Source organism: Polypterus senegalus, chromosome 3 (assembly GCF_016835505.1).
Source record: "Polypterus senegalus isolate Bchr_013 chromosome 3, ASM1683550v1, whole genome shotgun sequence".
NCBI lineage: Eukaryota > Metazoa > Chordata > Cladistia > Polypteriformes > Polypteridae > Polypterus > Polypterus senegalus.
This window is the reverse complement of record NC_053156.1, coordinates 69767688-69789266: the sequence shown is the minus strand read 5'-3', so window position 1 is coordinate 69789266 and position 21579 is coordinate 69767688. Positions and strand designations below refer to the sequence as shown.

General features: G+C 36.2%; 1 protein-coding gene across 2 annotated transcripts in view; it reads left to right on the top strand.

Moving 5' to 3' along the window:
• l3mbtl3 (L3MBTL histone methyl-lysine binding protein 3) overlaps positions 1-21579 on the top strand; it is a 174807-nt gene that overhangs the window by 60110 nt on the left and 93118 nt on the right. For both annotated transcript variants that reach the window (XM_039747467.1, XM_039747468.1), the window contains exons 5-7: positions 3054-3201; positions 8146-8221; positions 11462-11556. In XM_039747467.1, coding sequence (XP_039603401.1) covers positions 3054-3201; positions 8146-8221; positions 11462-11556 — 319 coding nt within the window. The remainder of the gene's footprint in view (positions 1-3053; positions 3202-8145; positions 8222-11461; positions 11557-21579) is intronic.

Below are 21579 nucleotides of genomic sequence, written 5' to 3'. Positions count from 1 at the left end.
TGAATAATATTGAGATCTGGCAGCGGTCAGTGCTCTGGAGTAGTTTTTTTGATGTTCCCAATAGGCTAATTTGTGAACCGTTAAACTGGTTGCAACAAAATGCCGCTCAAGGTCTCGCCCAACTGCTTCATCTGTTGAAGCTCACTTGTAAACCACAGGGCAGATTTTACAAAAGAGACCACTCATGATTTAACTGGGGCATGGGTCTCAAGGTTGTTCTGGAGCCCATTGTTGTAATAATCGACTAATTCATTGACAGAAGAAAGGTGTGGAACAATAGAAAAGTTATTAATGTCAGCATTTAGATCAGTCAGATTTATGTTTTTCAAGTTCCTGAAGCAGATGCAGCGCTGTGGTTCCCTTGAGACAATTTTGTGATCAGAAACACCCAGATCAAATACTTGGAGGTCAGAGATGAGGACTGAGTCAGTGATGACTAAATCGAGGGTATGGCCCTTGTTGTGAGTGGAGACCTTGACAAGTTGCCTCAGATTTAGGCAGTCCAGAAGCTCTAAGAGCTGAGCAGCAGAGTAATTAAAGGGTGTGTCCACATGAATGTTCAGATCTCCAAGAATCAATACATTTGATATTTTGTACAGAAAGATGAGAGCAGCTCATTCATTTTTGTAATGAAATCAGGGTGTTGTTTTGGAGGTCGGTAAATGAAAAGTATTGTTATAAAAAGTGGATGCTTGCAATTAATTGCCAGGCATTCAAAAGTTGAGAATTAAGTATGAAATATCGTCACAATATATTCAGATCATCATGTTCATAACTCCAAAAATAGAGCACACAAAAACTACAAAACAGAAATCTTGATTACGAACTTGTGTTAAACTTGTGAACAGCATTGTGAAGACGATCAAGAAGCAGACAAAAACAGACAAAGCTGCCATTTATTTGTTTCCACTGTGTGGAATCCTATACATTTATTTTGGAATGTTTTTTTGTTTCCCGTGCCCTAAATCCTTACTGTTGATGACGACATAAATCAGGCATTGAACAAATGAGGATGTGCTTTGTGCATGAAGATATGTGCTACACAAGTTTCTTGGTTTGGCACTTTGAAAAATCTGATCACCATACAATATCAAGAAGAAGAGTAAGAAGAATACATTTTATTTATATAGCACATTTCCAATGGTCAAAGTGCTTTACAAAAATTCAGGAAGAACAGGAGAGCATATATAATGCTGGAGACAAATAATATCTGCATTAAACACTAAGTACCTCTGAGACTTTCTGAGATTGAAGACCCTGTCACATATGTTCAGAGTAAATCTACAGTCTCTCATGTATGTCCAACAGAATTTAATAAGAAAAAGTCTAGTAAATCATTTAAGGCTAGCTGCACTTCTGTTTAAAGTATTATGTCCGACTTCAATCATAGTTTTTTCAAAAAGCATAAAACCCCAATTGAGTGGATCTCCTAGAGATCAGTTTCATTACTTTACAATGAGGTTAATAATTTGGCAAAGACCATAGCAAAAAGAAGATCACAGGATCAAACAGAATGTATTTATTGGAAGTGTAGTTAAAACTTGAGTATTCAGTGTAATATGTTATTCTGCGGCTTCTGACCTGCCTGAATTTTTTGTTATGTTTTGATGCAAAAAAAATCTTTGATAGAATTGAATAGAGTATCTACTTACAGTATTACGCAAATTTGGAACCTACTTATTCTGCATGGATTAAACTCTTACTGTCAGGATCAGGAATTAGTTAATGTGATTAATATAAACTCTGAATATTTTATTTTAGACTGCAAAAACAGAGAGGCTTACATTCTATCACCAATGTTATTTGTCATCGCTATTGAAACTCTTTAAATTTTAATTATTAAACAATGGGATTATAAGCAGTAAACTTTAAAATAAATCATGTATTTAAGCATATCACATAGTTCTTTATATTACCAATCCATAATTATTATTACCAAAGACATGTGGTATATTAGAGAAATCCCCTGAAATTCCTGGGTTAAAGATTAGCACGAGTAATGGTATATTATTCATAGTGAGTACTCTTGCACCTCAACTTGAATACATCAATTTTCTCAAAATGTCACTCAACAATTCAGATTGCAAGGAATTGTAATTATAACAAAAGTATTGTTCACATTTAACTTTTGTTGGAAAACATTTAAGCTTGAAATTAACAGATGGTCATCTCTTCATTTTACATAAGGTAATAAAATTACTATGAGGTGTGTTAAAGAACAGAGTAAACTCACTCAGAACAGGAGCTGGTTCAGGTTTTTTTTAACATGGTCAACTACTGTCCAATCATGTGCTGGGGAGGTTGTAAGGTTGCATCAGGTTCTAGGGTTGCTGTGGTTGTGTAATTTGTTGTTTTATGTGAATTGTGTTACATTTGTACTAATATACATATTTAGCTTTACCTTTGTATTGTTTTTAATTCTGTATGTTAACCCTCAACTCATTATGCTGTGAATAATATTCATTACCAACAGCCACAGCACACAAAAGTTTTATTTCTGTATTTCTGTAGTTAGATCTGTTCCTTGTTGTATCACATGTATACCTCACATGAACCATTTCATGGTTCACTTGGTACTGTACTGAAACTACCCTTTCCAAAGGGTCTAGGTTCTTTTTTTTTGGTCCACCCCAGGCTACCATGGGTGTGTTCACATATACCTAAATGAACATTGGGGAAATTGTTCCAGAATTAAAAAAAAAAAAAAAACACCAAACAAACTAGGTATAAAAACATCTTCAGGTTATTTTACATTTTATAAAACACTTCATATGTTCAAAAGGTATCAGGAATGATCAACCAACAGAAGGACTTCTTGTTGAGAAAGTTGGTTAGAACCCTGTAAATGTTAGAAACAACTGAATGCGGACTGCATAAGAAAATAATTAAGTCAAATGCTGTCTATTGTTTTACTTATGTAATTAAATAGCCTATACAAAATTATATCTAACCAAGTGAATTTCATTCCTAGAAAATCTACTATATGTTCCTAGGCTATTGTGGAACACTATTTGCTTAATTTATTCCAACATTTTTTTCTGTTTCTTTTAAAGCAATCGTACAACAAGAAATGAGAATATTAAGTCAGATTGTGAAGAATTGTCTAGAAGCATCAGGAAAAGAAAACTGAAGTTGCCTGTGATTATTCAAGAACTTCATAAGGAAAATGGGAAGGAGCTCAAGGAGGAGAAGGATGACCCAGTCAGTTAATCTGTTTTGACATTATTGTGATTAATTTTAGTGTAGCATACTGTATCTTTTTTAAGATGTTCTACGTCTGTGTTTCTGGTCAGATTCATTGTGTTGTTTTTGTAGCTTTCTAAACTTTTCAATTGGAAATTAACATTCAATCCATACTAATAGAACATACTGAAATATGTATGTAGTATGTACTAAATTGTTGTTTTACTTTTAAATCTGACTAGATTTTCAAACAAGTAACACAAAGACAAAACCAAATTAAATGAAAACAGTAACAGTAGCATAAATGATTTATATCCTCACAATATAAATGTCATATCACAAGAAATCTATACTTTAGATTAATTTAATATATTCATAACAAGCTATACCACCCAAAAATGAAAGATTGTGATAAAATATTATGTTAATTTAGTGTTAATGTTAATTTTCAGGGCTAAGTACCATGTCAGTGTTTGTGACTTTGGAATGTGCGCTTTAAATGGCATGCTAGAGTCAAAGTTAACTCCTAGATTGAGGGCTGATTCAGTAAAATTAATGATAATTTCAACTGAGTTAAATGATGAAAAAATTGTTGCGATCAGCATCATTCCCTCCAATAACTAATATATCTGTTTTATCAGTGCTTAAAGACAAGTAGTTCTCAAACGTTCTCTTATTTAATTCACTCACACAACTAGTTAAAGGCAACATCGGAGAAACTTCATTTGGTCTAAAAGAAAGGTATAACTGGGTATCATCTGCGTACAAGTGAAAATTAACATTTTGTTTTCTAATGATAAATCCCAGTGGAATAATATAAAGTGAAAACAGTAAAGGTCCCTGTACTGAGCCCTGCAAGACATCATATCTCAGTTCTGTATATAATGATGAAGTACTATCAGCACATGTTTGTACATATTGGAATCAATTTGACAAATAAGAACTAAACCAGGCAAGGATGGTGCCAGTAAGCCCATCATCATTTTCCAGCCTGTGCAGTAGAATGGTCAATGGTGTCAAACACTGCGCTTAAGTCTAACAACATAATTACAGTGGCTCAAAGCGTAAAAGCAGTTGGCCCTGCTTCATCTGTAAGGTGTGCTGGCGCGAGTTTAAATCTTCATTGGGGCTCGCGTGTGGTCCCTGCCCAAAGTTTATTGTAGGCGGAGTGGTGGCTCTGAGGCTAGCGATCTGCACTGGCAATCGGAAGGTTGCCGGTTCGAATCCCGTAAATGCCAAAAGGGACTCTGCTCTGTTGGGCCCTTGTGCAAGGCCCATAACCTGCAATTGCTGAGTGCTTTGAGTAGTGAGAAAAAGCGCTATATAAATGCAAAGAATTAATTTCATCAGAGGTTATCAGAATGTCATTTACCACACGCGTTAGTGCCCGTTTCTGTACTATGACCTGTGTGGAAGCCACACTGGAATTTCTCAAGTAGATTGTGATGCGTAAGGTGTGACTGAAGCTGATTGGCTACTACTACTTCAAATATTTTACAGAGGGTAAATTTGAAATGGGTCTATAATTATCAAGTGTATGTGGGTCTAGGTCTGACATTTTAAGTAACAGTTTAATGACTGGCACTTTTAGTGCATCAGGTACTGTGCCATGCAATAATGAACTATTAATAACTAGCCATGTGTGCCCAACCAGGTTGCGTGTGTTAAAGTTGTCTGTGAAGGGCTCCCTGTTTAAACGCGGCTGCCAGTCGTGAACTGGGCCCTTCGTCGCACAGCATTATGATTTTTTATAAGGGAAACAAAATTACAAAAGAAAACCCTTGGATATTGATTCGATAGGAACAGCCTACTCAGAATCGCTGTCCGAATCGTAATTATGTGGTGGTGTAGGAGCATTTCTGCTTCTGCCCGTTCACAGTCCGTCTCGTTTATACGACGCTGTAGTTTCCTCTCACGATCTTTTCTCAACCTTTCTCCAATCTCGCAGGTAGCTTTGTGACAATCCAAAGAGTAAGGCAATATACACGGAGCAATGGTTATAAAAGGGGGACACATAGGTATCCAGGCTCTTTAAAGCATAAATAGGGATCGCTTCACTGACATGTGAGCAAGCCTTGGTACAACTGTGAAATACACAGCACTCGCCGGCTACAACGTAACAATAATAATTTCCGGAACGTGCTGTTACGTTGTCATTCATTTTACCCACTGTCTTTCTTTCATTCATATGTTACGTAGGCACGTACCTTTTGTCTTCGTCAATCTCATTCTCTAACCAGGCCTCAGGAGCTAACCAGCGTAACACTGTCCACCACCCCTTTCGTTATTCCGGCACATTGTTGACATCCGTGAGTAACAACAACGTACTAAACTGGAAGGTGGTCTATGCATGCGTGGAATTTGCGGACAATCAATATCCAAGGGTTTTCTTTTGTAATTTTGTTTCCCTTATAAAAAATCATAATGCTTTGCGACGAAGGGCCCAGTTCACGACTGGCAGCTGCGTTTAAACAGGGAGCCCTTCACAGACAACTTTAACACGCGCAACGTAGTTGGGCGTACATGGCTAGTTATTTTATAATAGTAATCTGAGCAAGCTTTAAAGAGAGCTTTTTTTATATTTTTTAACACTCTGTCCATGCAATTTGAAAGACATGAAGCATTGTTGTTCTCCATCTGCACTCCAGTTTTAATTTACAAGTGTTTTCATTAAACCAGGGAGAGTTTCTATGTGCTTTGATCACTTTTGTTTTAAGGGGAGCAACTGCGTCAAGAGAATCTCTCAAGGTCATATTATAATGTGATGTTAGTTGATTTAAATTGTTTTACATGTTTATATTTGATGTTAACTCATCTAAATGGTTTTCCACAATTACACTTGACTTACTCAAAATAGCTATAAATTTTGAAGCAGGATTGCAGTCTAGATGTCACACTGTTTTAATCTGTGAGTTTCCTGGTAAGGGAAGAACCAAATCAGACATAATTAAGTAGTGATCGGAAATAACTTCCTTTATTGGAGTAATATTTAAATTTTGAATTTAAACTTTGTAAGTTATTATTAAATTTAATGTGTGGTTATGATTATGAGTTGGACCTTTGACAATGTGTCAAAATCCTACTGAATTTAACAAATAAGTAAAACGTTTACTAAAAGTGTCAGTTTCCACATCAATGTGCACATTAAAATCCCTCATCAATACTACATAATTATAATTTATAGCTAAATCAGATAAAAGGTTCCCACATTCAGTCATGAACAATAAATATGGCCCTAGGGGTCTGTAGACTAGCACTACAGTTGTGTTGGAATCGGTTTTATTATTTTAAATGAATGCCTCAAAGGATGCAAAGTCACCTAAAGTGGTAGTATTGTGTTTTAGGATGCCAAGCAATGGACTGTTGCTCTTGCAAGGGTGGTTTCACGCTGTGTTGTCTAGTGCTGCTAGGATAGGCTTCTGCCCCTGTGAGCTTGAAAGGAATTACATGCGTTTGGAAATAAATTGGAAAACCTGACTTCAGTGTATCTGTATGAAATTATTTGAATTAAGTATTCTCTAAACCATTCTAATAAAGCATATTCACATATCCTCCTATATGTTTATATATTAAAATTTCAATTTCAAATATTTGAGTTTAGTTTTTCATTTATTTATAAAATAATTTATTACAATTATTGTTTTATCAAGTGTCTTATGATCAGATCAGGCACCATCACTCCCATTAAATATTCTGATGAAGTTCTTGTACATGAGATACATTTATCCAAACAATAAAAGAAAGAGCCAATACACACTACACCTCACCTCTTTTTTATTATGTTATCCCAGTTTCCTGGCCAGTAACATGAAAACTTTTATTTTAGGGTTTGTTTGCGTTCTCTGCTCTGCCATGAAATATCAAAATAATGCACATTGAGAAACAGAGTGTCAAGATAGAGTACTTAATTGGAACAGTAGATGTTTGTGATGTTTGACTAGGTTAGCTTTCCTTGGACCTGTATGAATCACTATAAATGCATTCATATTATATTATAAGTATGGTGACCCCAATGCACCAATATTAATTTCACTGTATTCTGCGCACATAACAGTATTACTACTGAAATTGCAAAAACTTTTGGCCATTTTGTTGGTAACTCTCAATTGCATGAAATGAACAAACTGAGTATTTTTCAGATGGTGCTGTATTTACAAAAAAACAGTTGTGTTTTGGAGTAACACCAAACAGAAAATTTTTTCTTATCATGATAACTTTTGGGACATAAGAATCATAGTATATCGTAGTATATTTTTCATAAAACAATGGAAAAAGAATATCCCATTTTCCTGAAAATTAGATAATTAAACTAATTTTAGATCTGTCTGTGGACAGACTTTTAAGAATCTGGCAGACTTGTATTAATCGTCATGTTTCATTAAGCATGCTAAACCATGGCTAACCTTCTTAGTATTTCAGTATCTTTTGATGATTACTTAATATTACATTTTTTCTGCTCTATAGATCTGTAGGGGAGGGGGTATCTGATTTGAATATGTTATAGTACTGTTTGACTTACTGATTAGTAATTTACTCATTATAATGCAATTCTCTTAGTTAATCAAAAAGAACAAACCAGTCATTAAAGGCCAAACAATATCTCAGTCAACATTTAACACATACATTTTTTAAAAATGTGATGCACATGTACATTATCATTTTCAATGTTAACCACTTATTATTTTTTTCCTTGATTTTCAAGTTAAGTTTGACATAATATAGCCTTCCAAACATTTTACTGTGTTTTTATAATTATAGAAATAGAGTGCAGTATTAGCAGTCTGTCTTCCTTCTAATTAAAATCTCTTTAGTGTTCTACATTTTACAGTTTCAGATCCCTAAAATAATGGTTCTATTAGTGTTTCTGTCATTATTAATTTTCACTTGTAAACCTTAAAAATTGCCACAGTCAGAGTATGTTTTGTAAAATATATTTAACATGTGCTTTATTTCTCTTTAAAGCTTGAAAAGAAGATACAGAAAGGAACACAAAGAATACGAAGACGACGACGTAATGATGCTTCCCTGCTAAAGCATAGTAAGTTTGTCTTTTAAAGTGAAAAGAAATTTTAGGGCATGAGAATAAGGTTTATTTTTCATTTATGTTGGGTTTACTTGTTTTCTCTGTTTTGATATTGTTTTTATCTTGGGACTACCACTTCTTCCCAACAATTCCAGATACATTCTAGTGGTTGAAATGATATCTACTTAGCGCATCAAAAATCTTTCCAACCTGTCTAAATTTTATTGGAGTTCACATTTTACTGTATGTTTTAACTTTATAAAGAGGTTGTGTCATACAATGAACATGTGACTTAATTTTCAGAAGATGAAGAATTAGAGTAATAAAAACAAATATTTACAAAAGGTGAATAGATGCCCACACACTTGGCAGATGCGGTTTATGAATTAGAGGCATTAGTTGTCTGTTTAGCTTTGCCAATATTTATGTGTTCCTTTTTGGAAAAATGTTCAAACTGATTTTACTGCTAATGGATATCATTCTTTAAGCAGGTCTACAAATATTTATGTAGATATAGGTCATGCTTCTGAGTTTACATCAACACAAAGTTTTTTGTTGAGCAGTGACAACAGGAATGTTGGTGGGTTTCTTTTCTAGTGTTAACACTTCAGTTGTGGCGTAGTGAAATGGATCAAAGAAAAGATAGTCCAATGGCAATGCTTATTGGCTTTGAGAGGGTAAACCGTTATAACAGACAAACAGCAGGTCGTGGTACCTGCAGTTTTTTGTCATCTTATTCAATAATTGTTTTATGAAATGAGCTCAATTAACAACAAAATAAGCATTTAAATCATAACTCTTTTAACTGAAAAATAATGGAGCATCATGGATTAAAGAACTATTATATAAAGGAATCTTACACCTGATATTGAACTTTTAGAGTTTTCTGATTTAGGTTTGAGTATTTACGTTTAAAACGTTTTTCTTCCTGGTCCCGCATTTTCTCTGTCTGGCTGCTTAAAATGCTTCCTCATAAAGTGATTTCAGTAAGTTAAAAAAAAGAATAAGTAGTTTTGCATTTGTGTTTCCTGTTCATCCACAATTGTGCTGCTAAGAATGATGTTAACATCTATCCACAAATCTACTAATAACATAACATTAATGGTTCTGATTAAAAAAGTGACAAGATAGTCTGCAGAGTGGAGGTTACACTTTCTTTCTAATGAATCGTACAGTAACAATGTCAGTGAAAAATGGGATTACTGTGGACTTCAGGAGACTAGTGAGAAGTTAGGCACACATCAGGGTAATTGTGGAAGGTTTCAGTAACTTTAATTTCATACTAATATCCATTAATCCTTCAGTACTGCTTACGGTAACAGGAGCAGTTTTTAATGCCAGGGATTGACTAACAGTTTTAATGCCAGGGAATCAAACAATTGACTTGCACAGCCCAGTGGACTTCCAGATGTTTTGGATATTTGGTCCATGCAATATACTCCTAATCAAAAACAATCAGATTAAAACATTAGACACAGTTCTTCATGTATAATCTTAACTTTAGCGTCTACTTTTAAAGACCGCTACTTATAGCACACCAGACTACCGTAACCACCTTCTAAAGGCTGGCTTATTCTTAATGTGTCCCCACTGCTTGGGAGGGCAGCACAGCAAAAATGAGATCAGATGAGGTGCCAAGCTCCAAGTTTTTTACAGTGCACTGTGAACAGAATTGTTTTCTAACTATTCTGTGATGCAGGCATGGCATCATGTACCCTAAATGGTGAATTTCAAGGAGAGACTGGTTACATGGGTGCCAGAATGATGAACGATTGGCTGAATATGACGCAACAGGTCATCAAAGCACAAGAAGAAATTCAAAAATATTTGAAGTGCATGCCTTTATTGTGTATTTCACCCATTCATAAGAATATTGTTCTCGCTCTCCCTTTGTTGCTTTTGGTTAATGGATCTGCTTGCATGCACGCACACACTAGTTAACATCCATCCATTATCTAACCCGCTATATCCTAACTACAGGGTCACAGGGGTCTGCTGGAGCCAATCCCAGCCAACACAGGGCGCAAGGCAGTAAACAAACCCCGGGCAGGGCTCCAGCCCACCGCAGGGCACACACACACACACCAAGCACACACTAGGGACAACTTGGAATCGCCAATGAACCTAACCTGCATGTCTTTAAGACTGTGGGAGGAAACCAAAGTACCGGGAGGAAACCCACGCAGACACAGGGAGAAGATGCAAAACTCCACGCAGGGAGGACCCAGGAAGCAAACTAGTTAACGATATAACAAAATTACGTCATTGTAATTTATGTTTTACTTGGTTATGCAGACATATGCTATAGCTGATCTTTTGTCATATTTGAATATATGTTTGACAAACTAATTAGAATTTTAGCCTCTGTTAGGAATATAAGACATTACATGAACTTCAGATCAAGGCCCTTTTGAAATGTAAGCATTCAGAGATAAACAACTAAACAACATTAAAGCTGGAGGCCATTATGTACTTATGTAACTTATGATTATGTAATTTCTGGTTACAGAGGGCAAGAGTGATAAGAAGGACTATATATGCAATTGTATTGTTTATGACACAAGTGTTGTAAAAATATTTGTAGATATAAAGGCATACAGTTACCACACTTTGATGCTGTTACTTGCCGCAATAGTTTAAAATCTGTGTACTATCTTGTTGGAAGTCATCTGTCAACTCACCTCCTGGACACAGCTAGAGAGACGAACCTTGAACCTCATACAGAAAACTTAATTGGTCCTATTTTACCAGAGTCTTCTTTTTGTTAATGGCAATCTTCTACATTCATATCTGTTTGATTTATTCATAATTGGAACTTAGTACCATTTTTTCTGTAATGTGCGAGTGCTTTGTCTGCAACCTCCTATTTTGAGGTATACTGTAAAAGGATTCTTTTGTGTTAGGATTAGGCCATGACATTAAACAATCAATAGTATTTGCCCCAGCAAAAATATAGATAGATACGGTATCATTTGAAGCAGTTCCAGCTGGCAATTCATGTTCATTCGTTGCTGTGTTGTAATTAATTATAGAAAGTAATTTTATAGCATATCATGGTATTCAATTTTACTGTGAGAGCTTTGCCTGCTTTTATGTATACCTAGGCTTGTACTATTTTAACATTGGGAGCAGTGTTTCAAAACAAGCAGGAAGAAAATAAATGGTGATTTAAATGTTGCACAGATTATACAGTGTTTTTTCTATTACAGTGTTATTATACCGTTACTTTACATAGTTTTTCTTTATTACACACAGCTGTGCCTTATGGAGGAAAGCGAAAGTCATGGTGCTGGGCTTCTTATCTTGAGCAAGAAAAAGCAATTGCAGCGCCTAGCAAACTTTTCAAAGAGGTATGTTTTCTTTTACAAGACATTGATGCTAAAGAAAATCCAGTGACAAGCTATTGGATATACTGTACTGTTCACTTATGACAGTATAGTAATTATTTTGTTGTTGTCTGTATTCATGTTAACTCGGCTGTGAAACTAGCAAAAATACACTATACGCTATAAATGGTAAAAACTTGTACTTCACATATGTATTTAGCACATAAGAAGTAATCTTTGGCGACTTGCAAAATCGACACTATATAGTATCAATTTGAACTTCAACTTGTTTTATCACTAATTAACAGATTATGCAAAATGTAATATTTTATTTATGAGTTTCAATTTTAAGTTCAATAAAATAAATAAAATATGTATTTCCACATGGTTTCTCTGTATTATGTACATGTGACGATATTGATCCTATAAACCTATAAAAGATTAATCTGTATATGAACTAGTGCGGCCATCCTCCTGAAGCAGCAGGTGCATCTCACTAAGCCATATGACCAAAGTAAGATAATATTTGTTGTTTTTTTAGTCATTAATGACTAGCAATGGGTCTCATGATTTAAAGGCTGCCTGCATCTGTTGAGCCATTTTCTTATAAAGCATTTGGTGTAAATTCCAAACATCAACTGTGTTCTGCTTCAACTAATCTATCCATTAGGAATTTGACCACTATGTGGTACAAAGGGGACATAATTCCAACATGAAATCAAGATTGAAGGTCTAAAAACAACCAGCTACTAGAAATATATTAAACCTGTGTCTCAAATGTGAAAACTTAAATGCACATAACATCTAACTTGTTGATGGTATTTGAACCTAACTTGTGCTATCACAGATGAGGAGACACAAAGAAAGTGTTTGCATCATGAACAGTGGCCAGTGCTTGCCCAAAGGCACAGAATACCCTCGGGTAGGCTCATATAGCCAGCTTTGAAAAACAATTCTTATCCCAGGCTTAAACAAGTAAATTGCTGCCACTTAATTTACCTACTGTGAGTAAAACATTTTCAATAACCAGGTTAAGAATTAAAGGTGAATTCAAGGAGCAACAGTGTTAAGAGGTTACTTGCTAACAACAACAACGACATTTATTTTTACAGCATATTTTCATACTGGCTTGGTGGCGCAGTGGTAGCGCTGCTGCCTCACAGTAAGGGGACCTGGGTTCGCTTCCCGGGTCCTCCCTGTGTGGAGTTTGTATGTTCCCCCTGTGTCTGTGTGGGTTTCCTCCCACAGTCCAAAGACATGCTGGTTAGGTGCATTGGCGATCGTAAATTGTCCCTAGTGTGTGTGTGTGTCCTGTGGGGGTTTGGTGCCCTGTATGGGATTTGTTCCTGCCTTGCTGGCTGGTATTGGCTCCAGCAGACCCCTGTGACCCTGTGTTAGGATATAGCGGGTTGGAAAATGACTGACTGACTGACATTTTCATACATTTATAAGATGTCAAAGAGAAAATTACAAGAAAAAAACAAATACGATTATGTAAGAATATTAATTAGTTAAAAAAAAAGCTGTATGATCTTATTAAATATAGATATAATTAGTACAATATAGAAGGATGGCTTACTTATATAAAATATCATAATGCAAGTCAGCTGGTGGGCAGGATAGAAAAAACAAATAAAACAGTTAAGCTGGAGAAGAAAGCAAAATTTGCAGGGGTTCCAAGGCCAAAAGACTTCCCAGCCACCCTGGGCATTCTACCTAACATAAATAGTTTTAAGACATTCCTCATTTTGAGAGGATTCATTGAAGTCAGTGTCATCAACAGCTGGGGCACCTGCCTTCATTTTATCATCACAGGTGGCTGTACAGTGACTTGATCGAGTACTGGTCACACAAAACACCACCACAGAAAAACTGGAAAAGAAAGCAGATAAAAGTAGAGATTAGTAAAACTTGCAAATCATTGTATGATAATTTTTTGCCTATGTAGTCTATAAAGCTTAAAACTAACACATAGCTATGAAAAAGCCAAAAGCTATTTTAAATTTTCCAACAGTATTAGAGTGACATATCTCTGGTTGGTAAAATATTCCAGTTTTTAGGTGAATAACAGCAAAAGGCCACCTCACTACTTTTCAGCTTGGCTCTTGGGATTATAAGCAGACCACTATTAGAAGTTCTAAGGTTGCAACTTGGATTGTAGGATGGCAGGCACTCCAAAATATAGGAAGGAACAAGGTTATTTAAGGTTTCATATATATAATTAAAAGTACTTTAAAATCAGTTCTAAATGACATGGGTAACCAGTGTTACGATGCCAAAACTAGTGAAATGTTCTCAGATTTTCTTTTTCTTCTTAATATTCTTGCTACTGCATTCTGGACTAATTGCAAACAACTTATGTCTTTCATAGGTAGACCTGTTAAGAGTGCATTACAGTAATCTAGGTGACTAAAAACAAAAGCGTGAATTAGTTTTTCAGCGTCTTGTCATGTTATAAGAGGTCTAAATATTGCAGTATTCCTTAAGTTAAAAAATGTAGCCCTAGTAATCTTATTAATGTGCAATTTAAAGTTTAGGTCAGAGTCCATAATTACCTCTAAATTCTTCACCTCCTCCTTGACATTTAAACCTAAGGGATTAAGTTTATTTATAATACCCTTGTTAAGATGAAGTTTAAAGGGTGTGTACTATATGATTTTTTTCATTGTGATGGAAGATTATTTAAAGATCAAATATTTGCATGCAGTTTATGATTTTAATGTAATACTAAAACAAAAAATCTTTCACTCTCTCTGCCAGATGAGGTTGTGGGTATGCCCTTCTACCTTTCATGGAAAACCTGTAATGTCTGTTGAATCAGTGATAATGAAAATGGACAAATAGGATAGGAAAGTGGATAGGAAGTTAAAACTGTGACACAATATTCCCTGGAAAAGTTCCTTGAGTAGATGGCTACTACTGAGAAGAATATCACTACTGAATATGATCAGTGCAAAACTATAAAAATGAAGCTAATGAACTTCTTAGTTTAAAATAGAAAATAGAAAATAACCAGTTTTAACAGTCAAGTTTAAAACAGTGTAAACAGAGGGTCGACTGACCATATAGTTTAAAATTCAATATGGCTACACCTATTGTTCATTAGAAATCATTATAAAGGTGTACATTATTTCTTTATCTTCAGATCTGTAAGTGAACATAATGATAAAATTTGGTGGAAGACTAGAACCAAAACATTTCAATTACAGTGTGGTACCAAGCACTGGTGTGCCTGTCCACTTAGCTGAAGTTGGCACAGTTTACTTGTTTACACCTCATCTATACTAATAAATGGCAAAGCCCTCACTGACTGACTCACTGACTGACTCACTGACTCATCACTAATTCTCCAACTTCCCGTATAGGTAGAAGGCTGAAATTTGGCAGGCTCATTCCTTACAGCTTCCTTACAAAAGTTGGGCGTTCGAAATTCTACGAATAATGGTCATAACTAGAAGCTATTTTTCTCCATTTACTGTAATGGAGTTGAGCTCGAAAGCCGTGGGGGGCGGAGTTTCGTGTGACATCATCACGCCTCTCACGTAATTACACATTACGTAGAAAACCAGGAAGAGCTACAAAAAGCGCTGAAGAAAACATGCATTATATAATTAAGAAGGCAGCGAAACAATTAGAAGCGAGCGAGTGACATATAAAAGCATATTCAGTGGCTCACTTGAACTGACGCAGTGCGCAGACAAAAAGCAACAGTTCCAAAGAGTGCTGAACAAAAACCGAATTACACTGCTACGCTCAAATAGACAAACCGTATGCCGTGGCGCAATAGTAGAGGCTTCGCCGACGTCCGAGGTTCGATTTCCCGAGAGGGGATTCACTAAGTATGTACGCGCGCTTCTCGATTCATTTTAGCCTCGCATCTCCTTGGTTTGAGACGTATGAAAAAATATGCGGTTAACGCAGAAAGACAGATCACCAATTGAAGCTTTAGGAATAATGGATATTTTATTCGTGATCAATGATTGTTTTGGTAAAGTGTATTAAGTGTATTTATTAGATGAACGGTAAAAAAGTAAGAGCGAGGGGAAGGTAACTTATTGAGGCACACAGGTAAAACCACAATAGCACACAGGATCGATGTACTGTGGTGCGCATCAACTCGATCTGAATTGCGCGATCACATTCGAAAAATATTTTTTCAAGTTCTATTTAGGCCATATGTGTCAAACTCAAGGCCCACGGGCCACATCCGGCCCGGTGTAATTATATATGGCCCAAGAGATAATTTTATATACTGTATTATTGTTATTAATGGCCCGGGGATATGAAGCGCTGGTAACACAATAAACTACAGATCCCATAATGCAGCGCTTCAGCGGCCTTGCCGAACACTTACCGCGTTAATCAAGTCTAGCTTATGATGCTGCAAATTATTGCGAAGCTAGCCCACACAATGCCGAAGAGAAAAGTTGATTCTGAAAATAGAACCTTTAAAAACCGATGGGAGGCTGAGTATATGTTTACTGACATTGCCTGTAAACCCGTGTGTCTCATTTGTGAAGCTAATGTGGCTTTGGATTTAATCTAAGACGGCACTATGAGACAAAACATCAGACCTGAATGCAATGCACAAGATACAGAAAGCAGAAGAGTTAAAGAAGAATCTGACACTTCAGCAGACGTTTTTACCCGTGCAAAATCACAACGTGATTTCAAGTGAAGCTACTTTTATGGAAAACACAAATGCACCAGTGCAACTTGCCCCACTTTCCCTGTTGCCAAGTAATGTTGAACCAAGTCGCCACAACGGTGTTCCCAAATACACACTTTGCTGATAAACTGAGCGCACTGCGCACTGAGTTCGCACGGCGCTTTGGTGACTTTGAAGAACAAAAAGAATTTTGAGTTGTTTCGTAACCCATTTGCCGTCGATGTGGAAACTGCACCTGTGCAGTTTCAGATGTATGTGATTTGAGCTGCAGTTTAATGGCACACTGAAGGCAAAGTACGATACTGCACGACCCGCACAGTTTATTCACTCCATTCCTGCAGAAATGCTCCAGCTCTGTCTACATGCGGCTCGAACCTTGTGCATGTTTGGTAGCACATATCTGTGTGAGAAGCTCTTGTCAGTGATGAAGACTAACAAAACAGCACACAGGAGTCGCCTCACTGATGAGCACCTGCAGTCCATCCTGAGAATCTCCACAACACAGAACCTCATACCAAACATAAACAAACTTGTTGCCAAAAAAAGATGCCACGCGTCCAGCTCTGATAAAATGACATAAGAGCAAAGACAACTGAATGATTTGATTTGTTATTGCTGAAAAGAACAAATTTTATTTATATTTCCAGGTTTTGTTATGCAGCATGTTCATATTTGAATTTGTATAATTTTGACAGAATATATTTTTATGGAGAGCAAAATCTTTTGGGATATTTAAAATTTAAGTTTATTTTTTATATAAAATGACATAAGAGTAAAGAAATTTGAATGTTTGTTCTTTTAACGCTTACTTTATTTCTAACTTGTATAATTTAGACAGGACATATTTTATGGAGAGCAAAATATTATAAGTTATTTAAGGTTTGAGTTGATTTATTCCGGAATAATATTCTGTCGACTAAATAAAAATTCCTTCTATTTAAAATTTAAATAGAACTTGAACAGAAACGATAGTTCATAATATCCACGCAGACTTGCACTTAAGAGCGGAGTCATCCGTTTTAACAAGCAGCGTATTGCACTGATACGAAATAGCCTGCCCATTTAATTATTTAGGAATGGATAAATAAATTAAGATTTTGTACAAATAATGTTTTTCATTTTTCTTCCTTCATGGATTCTGGCACCCCCAGCAACAGTTGCTCGCACCCCAAAGACTGTATATATGTGTATATACTGTATATATGTATATATAAATATATATATATATATATATATATATATATATTTATATGTGTGTGCGTGTGTGTGTGTATGTATATATGTAGATATGTATGTATATATATGTTTATATATGTGTGTATGATATATATATGTATATATATGTGGATGTATGTGTATATATGTATGTATATATATATATATATGTATATATATATATATATGTTTATATGTGTGTGTGTGTGTATATATATATATATATAGTGGACGCTGGCCCGGACACACACAGACGGACATCGTTGTTTCACCCAATACACTGTTTATTTACACTATTATTTACAGTTTTAACGTGCACTCCCTAGTGCCTCTTGCACCGATTCCCCCAATGTCCAGGCCTCACAGTCCTTATGCCTTCCTGGCCGCCTCCCGTCCTCTCTCCAGTTCTGTCCTCTTTCACCCGACATCCACCAATGACTGGAGGGAGGCGGCCCCTTAAATAGGAACCCGGATGGGCTCCACCTGCTTCCCGGCACTCCTCCACAGACACGCCCCAGTGTGGCGGAAGTGCCGGCTGCGCACCCGGAAGCCGTCCGGGTGTCCCCTGTCATCTTCCCCCAAGCACTTCCTGGTGTGGCGGAAGTGCTGGGCTCCAGGGATATCCAGGCACTGGGGCGCCGCCATTCCAAGCCCTTCACCCGAGGCCCCCAATATAACCAGAGCGGATGCCCCCTCGCGGTCTGGAGGAGGCACAAGCCCTCCTCCGGTCCTCCCGGCCAGGGACCACAATATATATGACAGCAACACTCATCACTCACAACAGTGACAAAACAATTACATTGACAATCATGTTATGTTATTTTCAAAATGTTTCCTTTTCTTTTTCATTACTTCTTTAACTCACTACTTCTCCGCTGTGAAGCGCGGGTATTTTGCTAGTTATTTCATATTTCTTAATTATTGACAAAATGCTTGCATTTATTGCACAGTATAAACTATTAACACTTGAATACCATAATAATGATAAATATCCTAAGAAAACCGTATAATCACCAAATAATCTTTAAAATGAAAAAAATCTAAAAAAGATTATTTTTCTTACTGTGTGTATTACAATGTACGTTAACTGTCTGTCAAAAAAGGTACTCAAAATAAAATCAGATAGGTGTACCTGGAAACCTGGATATTTAATTTATCTACCATGTTACCATGTACCATTTGCTAATTATGCAGTTTATGGCAGTACAATGCTTTTTAATTTAATTCTTGGTCTTACTACTACCACTAACTACATGTCACTGAGATGACTTTATGTAACTGTCCAAATTGAATATTATCATGACTTTGTCAATTGATTTAAGCAAAAATAATTGTATGTTTTCTTTGAGTTATATGTAGGTTATCCTGGTCAGAAAAAAATCATTAATAGCAGAACTGTATAGTAATTAATATGGTATTAAATAGACAAGAGTTGTAAATACATGTGTGTTAAAACAATATATGATATTAATGGGATTAAGGTTAACAGGAAGAAGTACACAAAGAAGCTGCTGAGTGAGAAAAATGAATGGATGATGTTGCTCATTGTGAGAAAACAGATAAACTAAGCTGTAGGTTTTCAAAAGATGAAGTCACAAATGTGCTGAAGATAGGTGTTGCAGCAGTCCACACTCGAGCAGTGTTGGAAATGCTGAAGGCAACAAAAGGTATTGAAATTGAATGGTTGACAGGCCTATGCAACATAATTGTGCGTAAAGGAAGGATTCCTGAAGGCTGAAACATTACAGTATTTTCATTTCAGTATATAAAGGAAAGTGGTAATTAATTTGAGTTTGGGTCATATTGAGCAATAGGGTTTTTGGAGCAGATAATGTAGATGGTTGAGAGAGTGCTAGAGAAATGAACCAGAGGTCAGGTGAAAGTTACTAAAATACAGTTTCATGCATGGGAAGGGAACAACAGGCATGATCTTTTTTGTCAGGCAAGTGCAGGAGAAGCATCAAACAAAGGGAAAGACATTGAAATGTGCATTTGCAGGGTGCAGATGACATTTGACAGGGCATAACAAGAGGAGGTAAGGCAGCATTGTTAAAGTTCGGTGGAGAATGGTGATATCAGTGTATGAGGAAGCACAAATGGTGGGCAGGACAGCAAACATTGATAATGAGAGTTTAAGATGAAGGTGTGCTGGAGTGTAGATCTGTTCCAAGTCCATTGTTTTTCATACTAGTGATAGATGTGGTAACCAGAGAAATGCATGGAGGACTGGCCTGAGTTCTTAAATGCCAGTGATCTCATATTGTTAGCAAAAAGTGAATTATAATGGAAGGAGACAGTACTAAAATGGAAAGCAGGTTTGGAAACAGAAGGCTTCAAGGTAAGTGCATAAAACATCAAGCCAGTGTTTGGAGGCAAATGGCAGGGGGCATCGAAGAGATATAAGAAACTCAAACTAATGCCTGAGTTGTCAGAAATTGGTATAGTAAAGGTACAGTGGTGTAAAAGTGTAATCTGCATGCAATGAGTGTGACAGTTCTTTGTAGAAAGGTATGTTAGGGTTTCAGAAAGAAAGTGTATTTAGTGGAAATTTAAATATCAGCAATAGAGTTCTTTTAAAGAATGTAGTAAGGTTCTGCTGGTAGTTGACTATGCATGTAGGTTCTGGCACAGCAATAATAGCAGAAGTGAGAGGTGCATGAAAGAATTACCAGTAGCCATCTCCCATTTTCTTTTCTAGTCTCTCTGGTTTTGAATGCAAAGGTTTATGAAAGCTGTGTAAGGATTCATATAAGAATGAGGCATTGCCAAGAAAGGAGGTTGTGAGGAAAAGGTAGAAAGAAAAGAGGTTGGAAGGATCAGATGGATTTGTGTAGTGTTAGGTTGTGAGAGGAATATGAATGCTGAGCTATTGTAAAGACTTGGTTTTGGAGGCAAACGTTGTTGTACTAAGAAGAAACAGACTAAGTTTGTCTGGGCATGTCGAGAGAGAGAGAAATGATGAGTGAATGTGGCAGTAAACCAAGATGGAGTAGAAGTGGAAATGCATATTTCTGTGGGAAAGATATGAGATAATCTGTACTCTTAAGAAGGCTTTAAGAGTTTCCCAGAGTATTCCTGCGGAAATCTCTGAGGATGTATTTGCCTCAAGGAAGAAACTGATTTGTTTGGATATAAATTCTGTACAATTCTCTTCTGCTAATAGAAGCGGGTTGAGATGCCATCTGCGAGGTGAGTGTGTGGGGCATAGTGACTTTAGTTCCAATATCAAAGGTGCATGGTCAGAAATAACAGTAGCATCGTATTTGCAAGATTTAATCGTAGGCAAGAAATATTATCTATAAAGAAATAATCAATTCTTGAGTAGCAATGATGTACTGGTGAGTAGAAAGAATATATTCTTGAGTTTGGGTTTAAAAACTCCAGGGGTCTGATAAGTTGTGATCAGTTATAAACTTTGTAATTATCTTTGCAGTGTTAGATGTCGTTCAGCCTGTGATAGAAGTCTTATCTAAGATTGGATTTAAAACACAATTAAAGTCCCCAGCCATTATAATTTTATGAGTGTTAACATTGGGAATGGATGCAAATAAATTTTGTATAAATTCCTTATCATCTACATTAGGTGCATAAGCATTTATCAAAATCATTTTACATTTAGATAAGTTACCTATGACCATCACATATCTCCCTTCAGGATCCAATACTACATCTGATGCTACAAATGAGATTGTTCTATGTTTGAGAATTCCCACACCTCTAGTTTTCTTTGTAAAGCTAGAATGGAACATTTGGCCAGTCCAGTCCTTTTGCTGCCGGAACTGATCCTTGCTTAGTAAGTGGGTCTCCTGTAAAAATACTATTTTAGTGTTTAGACTTGTTAGGTGAGAGGGTACTTTCTTTCTCTTTAATTTGTGATTCAGGCCTTTAACATTCCAGCTCACAAAGTTAACTGTCCCATCATGAAGAAATTGATTCTGGATTTTTAATGTCATTTTATAGTCTTAACTGGAAGTGAGACAGCTTTAACCTTAATTTTCTATTTCCCCAACAGTTATTGCCATGCAGCCTATTGTTACGTTGGTAGTTATAATTATAAAGATTAAAAGGATAGATTAGATATAGATACCGTAGATCCCGGAATACAAGCCGACTCGGTATATTAGCCGACCCCCTTCTCTACCTACTAAATTACATGTATTTGC